The sequence below is a fragment of the Arachis ipaensis genome, chromosome B01, assembly GCF_000816755.2.
Source record: "Arachis ipaensis cultivar K30076 chromosome B01, Araip1.1, whole genome shotgun sequence".
Taxonomy (NCBI): Eukaryota; Viridiplantae; Streptophyta; class Magnoliopsida; order Fabales; family Fabaceae; genus Arachis; species Arachis ipaensis.
This window is the reverse complement of record NC_029785.2, coordinates 1588749-1601124: the sequence shown is the minus strand read 5'-3', so window position 1 is coordinate 1601124 and position 12376 is coordinate 1588749. Positions and strand designations below refer to the sequence as shown.

General features: G+C 32.4%; 1 protein-coding gene across 1 annotated transcript; it reads right to left on the bottom strand.

The window, feature by feature from the left end:
• LOC107631059 (glucose-6-phosphate 1-dehydrogenase, cytoplasmic isoform) lies at positions 2386 to 7696 on the bottom strand. The gene is made up of 15 exons (XM_016334756.2): positions 7528 to 7696; positions 6697 to 6896; positions 6390 to 6475; positions 5985 to 6051; positions 5677 to 5863; positions 5300 to 5457; positions 5133 to 5201; positions 4969 to 5027; positions 4659 to 4702; positions 4130 to 4324; positions 3904 to 3999; positions 3603 to 3673; positions 3181 to 3296; positions 2898 to 2943; positions 2386 to 2805 (listed from the first exon to the last, which is right to left on the bottom strand). Exons 2-15 carry the CDS (start codon positions 6871 to 6873, stop codon positions 2638 to 2640), a joined length of 1539 nt encoding a protein of 512 aa, XP_016190242.1. The 5' UTR covers positions 6874 to 6896; positions 7528 to 7696; the 3' UTR covers positions 2386 to 2637.

Below are 12376 nucleotides of genomic sequence, written 5' to 3'. Positions count from 1 at the left end.
GTAGTAGACTAATTTGATTGGAGGTAGATTAAAGAATTCAATGAACTAATATATGAAAGTGGTTTATACCATGTCCATAAGTAATAAAGTAATCAATTTTATATTGAAAGCACGTTGTAATTTCAAGTTACGTATTGTAAAATTAAAAGAAAATGTTATAGCAGAGACATTATCTAAACATGATCGAACATAAAGTTGAACCAAGACAAAATGGGTATGATCTAATCATGCCAATCCAGCTGAGATTTTTGTCAAGATTCATATAGGTTATTGCATTGCCTATTATAAAACAAAATAAGCAAAAATAGTTTTTACTCCTAATTGAAGGTATGGTTATAGAAGAAGCATCATAATCTGTTAATGTGTTAGTGTCTTGGTTGGTTAAAAATCCATTCATATTTTGGTGATATATATTTTTTCTCATGGTATTCTCAGTTTGAGAGGCAATAACTAATCCATTGCATATTTGAATTTCAATTAAAAGTTTGTCAATTGTCAACAAATTATTATATGTGCATAGCAAAATTCGAATCCTGAATACTTATTTAAACAGACTAGTGAACTGTTTACTAGATTAACGCAAGTTGGTTATTTTGGTGAAATAAGTTTTTTTTTTTTGTTTCTCACGGTATCCTCCAACCCGACAGGTCAAGGACTAATCCGTCGCGAATCTGAGCTCCATTTAAGGGTCTGCCGCTGACCAATGGGTTGCTGCATGCACAAGGCGAGATTCGAACCCCCGACATTTGTTTAAGCGAACGAGTGAGCTGACTACTCGACCAACGCAAGTTGATTTTGGTGAAATAAGTTATACCCATTCTACCAAAGTGATTTAACATTAACATTAACATTGCACCTATATCCTCCCATATGATCCATGATATTTGGTTTGGCCCAATGGGTCTAATATTGCCTTACAAAACCATAAGACTTTATACATTATTACACTAGTTTGGCCAAAAATTGTATAGGTAGAATTAATCAAGTTTAATTCCAAAAAAAATTCACATCCAATAAGGAAAAAAAACTAGTTTAATAAATTTTCAAGATAATTTCTTTTTATAGAAATTTCAGGAAATTCAAATATCAAATTTAGTAGTTAGTATCTACTTGCATTTTTAAGGTTATATCATAAATCAAAATTAAGTGGTATGATGAAATAGAAAATCGCTTTCAAAGTTTATGAAATTTTATACAATTGAACTATATAATAAAATATCTCAAATTCAACTATTGGATTTGTGAAACTTATAATTTATATAAAAAAAATATAAGGCTCAAATATAATTAAGAAGCATATTAAATCCAGAGAGAGAGAAATCAATTCTTTTTATTTAAAATTATCAGTTTTCTTTAACTACACTATAATCACATCAATTAATGTCCTTTATAGTTTTTGTGGTTCTAATAAATTTGGGTTTTGATTGTGGGCGCATAAGAATTTATATTGAAATGAAGGTGAATGGATTAACTTGCTCCACATTGAAGACAAACATAAACCAGTGGATGCAAACCAATAAGGGACCTACAAATATTAATCCAACTTCATGATTTTTTTTCTACTCCTACCAATTAAGTCAATTTTCATTTGGAATATGATTCTTATCTTTCATTTGGATGATAAATTGTCAAATCAGCTTGGATTCTTTAACGGTCCAATCACTTATCATTCACTTAATCAATAATATTCACTTATTCAGACTATGAAAATTACTTACAAAAAAAACTCTTAATTACTAAATTATGATCGATTTAATCTAAGTTGGATTAGTCAAGTTGTTAATCCATGAGTTTGAATTTCACTTTGTGCATATAATAATTTATTGACTAATTACAAATCTTTAAATAGAACTCAAATTTACGACGGATTAATGTTTAACCTGTCAGACTAAGAAATACTATAAACACAAAAAAAAAATTATGATTGATTTTATAGTTTTATATTATATAACATATATACATCTATATCAATAACTTAACTTATTGGTTTTGAAAATTTGTGATTGTCTACTTTAACTTTATGACAGATTTTTTCCTTGCCCATAACTCAAACTCAAGAACATTGAAAAGAGAAAATAAGTAAAAACAAGAAACATGATTTTATTGTTTTCTCTTTTTTTCTTTATAAAATTCGAAAAACACTTGAAATAAAAATGCAAACCATGTTGGGCCGCCGCTCTCGACCACAGGAGAAATTTCGGGGAAGAATAAAATAAAATAACATAAGATTAGAAGACACCACATCCAACTCAAAACTTTAAGGTATTAAATTAATAAGTTTCTCATCTTATAAACTCCTCACTCTTTCTTGTTTTCTTTGATGTAGGACTAACTTCATACACTCCTCACACTTGCAACATTAACAAACCAAACGCGACTGAAACATACCCAACCACCTCGATTTTGAAGAAAATACATTTATTAGAAAATCCATAAACTAAGTACACAACCTTCATATGCTTGGTCTTACAACTTACACACACCATCCCATTATATATAGGAGAGTGCAGCTCTCAAGGAAAGTTCCTCAAAGCTTATTAAAACCAACTCAAAAATCCTCATGCTTATTACAATTTGCTCACTCTACAAGGTTTTTATTGTATATATATATATTTATATTGTAAGCAACTGAAAAATCTACAATGTAGGAGGGATCCATATATAACCGTGTGTTTGAACATAGCCGGCTTTTCGCAGCAATTCATCGGCTTCTGCCGGACCTCTACTTCCTGGCTTATAAGGGAGTGGCTTGAACTCCCCTCTATCAATTCTGTGCAACAATGGGGTGAAGATCTTCCATGATGCCTGATAGTATAGAAAATATATAGTTAAGCACATTACATTAGTCTTTCAAGAATATATGAAACATTGTATCAAGCCATGTAACAATTTGTTACCTTCAACTCATCTCTACGAACAAAATGTTGCTGATCGCCTCTAATTCTGCAAAACGCAATACAATTGGCATTATTATTTAACGCGGATCTGTTTCTTTCAAACTATTGAGCTGATTCGTGAGTTATTTTGATGCAGGGCGACAGGGCGTCGACCCTATAATATTCGGTTAGGTGGCTTCACTATATACATCAGTTAGTGTTACTATGTAGCTTGGATGTATAATGAAAGAAGGCTAGAAAAAATTGGTAAGTTATAAAATATGAACTAGGAAAGTGAAGATACGTGTCGAGAATGAGCCGCTCATAAGCCTCTGGAATGGTAACCCCTTGATACCGCTGCCCATATGACAAGTCCAGTTCGCTTTGAACGGTAGACATCTCCAAACCGGGTTGCTTGACCTGCAAGAATAGCACATATCATGGATTTGTAAAACTCTTATGCAGCAAATGCATAATCTAAATCTAATATATAATTGTTTCTAAATACACTTAACATTAAATTATCAAGTGAATGAATACAAGAAACCAATAGATGCAGTGCACTTGTTCAGTAATTTGGCAAGCGAATTTAAGTTTAAGATAAAATAAATAATTTTGACTTCAAACATTGAATTGGGAGATCTATATTTACTATATGAACATCAAACTTCTCAATAAATGCATATGACAATATAGAGAATCATCGAAATGTAGGCGATCATATACCGTAAGCTTCATGTAAATAGCTTCTGAAGGCTGTAGGCGGATAACAAACTCATTTCTCCCTTGCTTTTGACCTAGACATGCACAAGTTTACAGTGAGGTTTCGTTTTGCAGACATCGATATTTTGATGAATGAAGAAAAGTATTTACTAGAAAACATTTATATTCACTTTCAAAGCCGATAAAGAACATGTATCTATGTTTGTCATGTTAGCGATTATGGATTATTGAGATGATCAACATCTTAATACTTTCTATGTACTATGAGATAACATCCAAAAATTAAAATCGTATGGTGCCATACACTTGAAAATATCACCAGGAACGTCCTTGAATTGAACTCGTATCTCTGCCTTTCTAGAATTTAAGGCCTTCCCTGCTTTTAAAATGAAAGGAACACCTGATGCCAAAAAGAAAATCAAGGAATTCATGAAACATAAAAATAAAGTATTAGCACAAAGAAAATGAAAGTATGCCCCAAATTATATTCATTTTCGCTTAGGAAGAAAATGCTAAAGATGTTACCATACCTTCCCATCTTTCATTGTGTATGCGCAGAATAACAGTTGCAAAAGTTGGAGTGTTCGACTCATCAGGTACGGTTGGGTCATCTCTATAGCCTTCATATTGTCCAAGAACAACCTCATCGTCGCTAATAGGTACTACTGATTCAAGAACCTGCATTTTGTGGCCAACAGAAAATACTTTAGACTTTGATTGCATGCCATGGACCATCTCAAAATCTAGATAAATATTGAGGTGCAACAAGGAAAGTTTGTGGTTATGAAAATATCTCTCATTGTTCAATTGCAATTTGCAAGTATGAGAAACCGATTTAATAGGAGAACAAGGATTTTCTGCTGATATTGATGGCTTCATATTAGCAAAGCTGAATGCAAATGGCAACATAACGTGACTAAATGGTAGAAAAGTGATGAGAAAAATTCAACATTATTCGACATCTTATAAGTTACGATTTAACAGAAGCGTCCACTTGACAAGACAAAATAATTATAACAATGTCAAAGTATATTATTCTATATTGTTATGAAAATGAAGAGATCACCTGAAGCAGATGGTTTTGAATAATGTCTCGAATAATTCTGCCAAAAGAAAAGTTGTACACTGATGATTTATACTTCCACAAGCGTAATAAGAGAAATCGTATACAAAATGAGTAATAGATATTCAATATTGATGCATATGAAAAAAAAATGAAAAATCAAAGTTCAAATTTCAATATCATCAATGAAAATAAAATTGGTATACAAAAATTCTTTTCATTAGTATCCCTTCATTGACTATTTGCATCACTTGTCATTTGAAAGCTTCATTGAACAATTTCATTAAAGCAAAATTCTACACATACCCATATTGGTCAAAATATCCACCACGACCTTCGGTTCCAAAATCCTCTCTGAAAACTATCTGCAATGAAATCAACAGCCAAATGTTCATTTGATGTGGACATCAAATGTTGACAACTTAACTAAAGTTCTAGTTGTAACTTTGACTACAAAGAAAGAATCTCACCTGGACATTGTCGATGTTGTCACGATTCCAAAGAGGCAAAAACAATCGATTTGCGAAACGAAGTACCAACTGCCAATATGAATAAAATGAAAAGGGTTTAGACTTTAGACAGAGCCTATGGAGCAAACGGTAAGTATTAAGTAAGTCATCATATAAACATTTATTACCATATTCTGCACTAGTTCTTTTCCCAAGTAGTGATCAATACGGTAGATTTGTGGTTCCTCAAACAACTCTCCAATCTGAGTACTTAGTTCTTCTGCAGATTCTAGGTCCTTTCCAAAAGGTTTCTCAACAACAACACGTGTCCACCCACCAAGATTGGCTACGAAAAGGCGGCAAATTAGCATCAATAGAAACAAAAGTTAGACATTCCAGATAATAAGTTAAACTTTATTTCATTATTATTTCCTTTTTAGTCTATACACAATAAAATATAACACATGCAGTCATCCTGTAAATCCAAAATCTATACCAGCAGCAGCTGCATTTTAGAACATTGGAACATAAATTATATGTTACAACCATATATTATAGCTCTTACATTTATTCATGCAACAAGTCTTGATCATCTTGCAAACAGATGGATATACTGAAGGAGGAAGTGCAAGATAGAAAAGCCGCCTAGACAAACCCTCTGCGCTGTTTTTCGAATATTCGTGCTCTGAAATCTCTTTGTCCAACAAGCGAAAACCTTCCTCGGAATCGTAAGAGCCACTTACGTATTTGATCTAAATGGAAGAGAAAAAATGAGATAGAATGAACATTTTGGGCTGACAAGAATTGTTTTGTAGTGAGACTACAATGAAATTTATATACAAGTACAACAACGCAAACAAGGGAAATGCTAACCAGATTCAAAAAATCCGATACATCATCCAACTGTTTTGCGGAAGCATCTTTGGCAGGAACAAGATAGCTGCACGAGCCACGTTTGTTATGCTTACAAACAGTTTAAATACTATAAATTAAAATATATGAACTAATAGGAACACAGTTTCTATAGAACAACTTCGTGAAACAACCCGCGAACAAGAATTCGTGAAATGCTTATCATAGAAAAAAGTGTATAGTAAAGATTTTTTTGGCTAATTCAAAGGAAACAATTGCAAACATAAACTCGTCTCACTGCATTTGTATATTCTCAATTCTAGAATATCAGGGAAAGTTGTAACTGATTGCCATCTTTTCCCTTTCTGTATTTCATAAATATTTGGAAAAAATAATATGCACTTTTCTTTCTAGAGAAAGCCTCACCCTCGCAATCGATCTCTCAGTTCATCATCAGAGATTTTTGTCCTTGCATAACCAAAAATATGAACTTCTTTTGGTGGTAGGAATCCCTGAAAATAAATTCACCAAGCATAAGAAACAAATCCTTCAAGAAAAGGTAAAAAACTATTAGAAAATATTCCATCTACAAAAAGAACAAATTACGAATAAATAGTATGGTGATCCTCTTCATCAATTTTCCTTTTTAGTTTCACCTCAGTTCTATGCAACACGCCAATTAGACATGATCCAAAGACTTTGATATATTGCTCTATAAATGGAAGGCACCAACCTGCCGATACAGGTGGAAAAGTGCCGGGAACGTTTTCTTCTTAGCCAGATCACCAGAAGCACCAAGCACAACAATGGAGAGTGAGCCAGTTTCAGATACATTTAGAGACTCTCTTGCCAAGGGAGATTCAGTTTCAAAGCTAGATCTTCTTTCGATGTGCCATTCGTTCGTTCCCATCCTCTAGCAGTACTTGAACTATTCTGCAATCCAAATTGGGAGTGATCTATTTGTCATGTATCAAATCATAAGAACAACTTAGAAAATATACTAACATAGCTTTAATTAATGTTAATGATGAATTCCTTCAAACAAATAAGCATAAAATTGATTCTCAAAACATAGAATTAACAATCAGAAAAAAAAACCATCAATCCAAAAGGTAACAAACCAACAAATCAAGCCAGCCAAATTCAAATACAGTGCCTTTTGGATTTTGGAATAGTTCCAACACAAATCTCAATCAATCACATACCAGAGAAAATGAAAACACCCCTTTTAACTACCAAATTTATCAAAATTGACCCAGATAAAAATAAAATAAAAGCTACAAACTTTTATCAATCATGCAGAAGAGTTCAGCTGAAACTCCAAGAGAGCTGAAAAACAAAGTAAAAGCTACACCCAAAAAAAGAAAAATTTGAGACCAACCCAATTATCAAAATCAAACCTAAATTATCATGGAACATGGGATCAAAACACAGGAACCAAGAAATTCAGGATCAAAAGGGTGATCCACAAACAACAAACACATGCAAGGAGCTGGTTGAAATGGAAAGTGTGAATCCAGAGCAGAAGAAAGTGGCAAAGTCAAGTCATCAATATGAACAGTACCTTGTTGTTGTTATTGTTGCAAAACCTTAATTGATTTTTTCAATGGTTTCAGAAGAAGCTGAAAAGCATAAAAAGGGTCTCTTTTATTATTGAGGTTTGGGAAGTTGGTTGTTCAGAGTTCTTCACCAACTTCACAACTCTCTCTCTCTCACTTCGGTCTTTTTGGTCAGCGACTACGGTGTTAACTGCTAAGTGCTGACGCAAATCAATATTTTCTATAATTCCCGTATTGCCCCTGTATTTTTCATTATTTGCATTCTGACCCCTGTTTTTATGCCTCTTCACCTTATACCTTTTTTTTTTTATGAATTTAGTTAGCAATAATTTTATTTTATTGACACTTTTTAAGAGTATCATAAATAAAAAAGTTGAGTAAAGTGATAATTAGGTTGCTGAAGATTTTGCGTTTGGACAAATTAGATCCTAAGAAAGAAAAAGTAACAATTAAGTCTCTCAGAAAATGAAACGTGGACACGTTACATCCTTCTGTTAGTAAGACTAGCGGCGCCTCTGATGTGGACTGTTAATGTAAGTGAGATGTCCGTTAAATGCCACATTAGAATTACTCTAAATAATGAAGATAAATTAGTCTTTGAATGTTGTTTGATTTTAACATGTTCCAAACCCTAATTGTCCAAAATCCCCAATTATTCACCCTGAAACAAAACAAAATCCTAGCACAATACAGAATGAATAGCACCAGAAGCTTTCAGTGTAATTGCCAATTGTATGCAACAATATACAAGTCTAGAACAATGGAGAATCCTGATCGGTTATTTTTTGGATGCCCAAATTTTAGAGTAATTGATATCTCCTTCTTACAGTTGCTTTGATTTGTTTGGCGCAAAAAGAAAATGTTTTCATTTCTTGACTTTTTTTTTTTTACAGAAAAATTTGCCATACCGCAAATTCTTTAAATGGCTAGATGAAGCTGTTGGGGATGAGAAAGTTGTAGAAAGTAGAAAGCATGGTTGGGAGCAGAGATTGATTGATTTGGAGGAAAGAATTTTGGCGTTGGAGAAGCAGGAATCTCCTAAAATTGTTGTTAGTCGATTTAGGGATGTTTGCTTTTTCTTTTTATTGGGTTTATATTTACAATAGTTGTGTCTGTCTTGTGTAGTAGTACTAAGTGAACTAGAATTGTTACTGTAAATGTAATGTAATTTGTTTACCATGAATGAAGTTAGCTGTGAAGTGTGAACCATTATTGTAAGCATGTAGTTTGTTTACGATAAATGATATTATCTAGTTGTTTTAAATGTGTGCAAAATCTGATAAACAACCACATCAATAATAAAAGCACAATATGTAATCCAAAGTGAAGCATAATTAAATAGATAATAAACATTACCCAAAGTGAATTAGTAGACTTATGAAATTACATCACTTGAATCCAAAATATGACCAAATTTATCCTAAAAACATAAAGTACAACACTAATGTGCTAAATCCAAAAGAAAACATTACCCCCCAAAATAACATTATATCCACCAAAACAGCATGTTCAAATCAAAGTTTTTAAACCCCAAAAAATTAAGTCATGATCCATTCAACCTAAGGAGATCAATATTCTAATGCCAAGGCCTAGGCCTAAAAATTTCAATATTCTTTAGACTGGTCCAGTGTTTGTTGTTGCCCTTGTTTCTGTAGATAGATGATTAGTTGGTGTAACAGCCCAGACCACCCGGGTTCTGACTCTGATACCATCTGTAACAGACCAAACCACCCGCTAGCACGATATTGTCCGCTTTGGTACACAAGGCCTCACGGTTTTGTCTTTGACGATAGGGATGATAGCCGAAGCTCCCACACTCACTCGTCAAAATGCGTCATGCTAGGGAGAGGTATCCACACCCTTATAAGACATGATTCGTTCCCCTCCCCAACCAATGTGAGACCTTACAGTTGGCCCTTGAGCTATTTGTGATTGTAAGGCAAGCTGTGGGTGAAGAACTTGTGCAGGCCTAACAATAGCTTCTTTCTTCCTAAAGGAGCTGGATTTAGTGACTTGTTTGACTATTGCTCCTACACAATACTAGACCAACACCAACGGTTAATATATTCCATAAATAGTAGATATAATAACAGGATTGACATTGTTAGCAATAGCAGCAACACTAACTATAGTTGTGCTTGTAGATTGTGGGATATTCATTGCTAGGACTTGATTTGGCTAAAACATAGAATAATAGTTGCATGAAACATGCACAATTTTATCTTTTAGTGTACAATTAAACCCTTATAAAAATTATAAAAGGGACAATTAAACCTTATAAAAGTTATGAAAGATACAATTAAACCCTCATAAAATATATTGTATGGACAACTAAATCCTCATGTTTGAAAGAGTTAAAGGCTAACCTCAAGATCGACAGTAATCTCTTGTTGTCAATGCTGGGTGCACTTTGAGACAGTGCACACTCCTCTTGAGGGGCAGACTCACACTGAGATTTGGTCCTTTTTTTGGTGCCTTTCTTTATTGTTGGAACTTTTTTGCAAGTCTTGTAATTGTAGTTAGGATTGTCACACTTGCTGCAAGTGATTATAAGACTTCTCCTAAGCGTATTTTCATTCATCAGTGGCTCTGTATGATCTTTCTTCTTTATAGACAATATTAACTCACTACCGAGTCAAGCAACTAAAAATTCATAGTTTTTTAATGGTTTATGCACGATTTTTAGCAAAGAACAAAGAGCTCTAAACTTAAAAAGAGTAGACATTCACATTATTTTAATGGTTCATGCAAAGTTTTTACCAATAAAAAATCATAACCAATTGCTTTACACACTTTCAAACATAAACTACAAATTCTTTACATCATTGGGATCACACAAAAAGAAACCACAACCTTCGAAACACAAAAATGACAAACATTTCTTACTTGGAGGATGAATGTCGACAACACACATTGTCTTCTTCCTTCTACAATGTCACAAGATCGTCATGGAAATCACTAATTTTGGAGAGAAACTTTGATGATCTGTAAGGTAGCGTTTGGTGGAGAGACAGAGACGGAAAGATTGAGACTGAGAGACAGAGACTAAGAGACAGAGATTGAAATAAATCTCAGTATTCTGTTTGGTGCAAAGTGGGAGACAGAAATTGAAACAAGAATGAAACTCTAATTTAATTTGTACAAATGGTAAAATTAGAATTAATTAATTGAAATGAGGATATTTTAGGTATAAAATGTTATTAAAGTTTCAGTTTTCATCTCTAAAAATTTTAGTCTCCTGTGTCCCTACTTTTTGGAGGTACTGAAATACTGAAATTTTAGGAACAGAGACAGAAATTTTAGTACCAGTCTCTGAACTAACAAATATAATATTGAGTCTCAGTTTCTCAGTCTCTGTCTCAGTACCTCAAAACAAACGTTACCTAAGTATTTGTGGATAAATAAAGAGACATGGAGAGGGTTAAGGGAAATTTCTAAACTTAAAGGAGGAGGGAGATTATTTCTCGAAACGACGACGTTTTTATTCCCACTTGGCACCAATGGACATATCACTATTAATAATAGTACACATAGTCAACTCCATTCCGTTTTGTGTCAACACTTGACAGAAGGGTTTAACGTGTCTAACGTTTGTAATCCTTGAGGATCTATTTGTTATTTTTTTTTTAAAAAGTCTATTCTGTTCGAAGTGCAAATCTTCAGGAACTTAATTGTCACTTTACTCTAAAAATATTTAACTTTAATGTAATTATAGTAATTTTTATGCAATTTTTTAATTAGATTCTTATATTTAAATACATTTTTAAATATAACGTTAAGATAATTTTTTTTAATGTAACAATATATCATTCATTTTCTACATAAAACTCTTTTGCATTAATAATGAAAGAAATTAAATTAGTAAAAAATTGAATAAAAATACAACTTTAAAAATTTTAATGCATTAAAAGTATTAACAATTTTTTTTTTGAATTTTCTTGGCCAATGTCATTAGGTTAACATTCTTCATAATAACATTTTTTTGTTTATAGTAATTTTCTGTTTGACAAGTCAATGACTAATTTATTATAAACCTGAACTCCATTTTAAGAATATATTGTTGGCCAATGAATTACTGTATGTACAAGATAAAATTTAAATTCTCAAAACTTATTTAAACGAACGAATGGGCTAATCATTCAAACAATTTAAATTAATTTTTTAAGTTCGAATTTTTCCTTAATTAAAACGAATAGTGCTATTTTTAAATGAATATCTTAAAAGAATAAATAAAATAAATTAAAATGAGTGAAAATGAAAGTGGTAGGACCTTGGTGATAGAAATTGAATACACCAACTTTGAAAACCACCGGTCTTGGGTGGTTGTCATCACATTTAGACCAACCCATCCAATGCAGTCCCACCAAACCCCTTGGCTGCTAATTAATTTAATTAATTAATCAGAAAAACTATGATTAATTTAAGAGTATATGTAATTAATTATAAGAGAGGCTCATCTAACTTTACTAACATGTCTAGTGCCCGAGTCTCACATACATTGAATATGGAAAATTCCAAAATTTTAAACCAATTAATTTATTCGAGATGTTTACATGCTTAGTATACAATTAGTCACTTCATTGGTTAAATAATAATTTAATTAAATGATGATATACCACATATTATATTATAATCAAATCCGTATTGTAGACATGTATATGTATGTATAATTGTACGTATACATGTGTTTGCCGGACCCACTACAAATCTAAACTATATGTGATTTAATTTTACATCCATGCCCCCACAAGGTCTACTTGATTGGATCTCAATAGTGAGGTCCTTTGATGTTAATTTATAGAAATTGAGTACCATAAATAAATTTTCTTACATATAGTATATATCATGAAATAT

Bases quoted from the DNA above. Each gene is read 5' to 3' on its own strand.
- LOC107631059 (XM_016334756.2), bottom strand. From the start codon at position 6,873: ATGGGAACGAACGAATGGCACATCGAAAGAAGATCTAGCTTTGAAACT. The intron at 6,052-6,389 runs GTGAGGCTTTCT...TGGCTCGTGCAG, and splicing joins CTGAGAGATCGATTGCGAGG to CTATCTTGTTCCTGCCAAAG. The intron at 2,806-2,897 runs GTAACAAATTGT...CTATACTATCAG, and splicing joins TTCGTAGAGATGAGTTGAAG to GCATCATGGAAGATCTTCAC.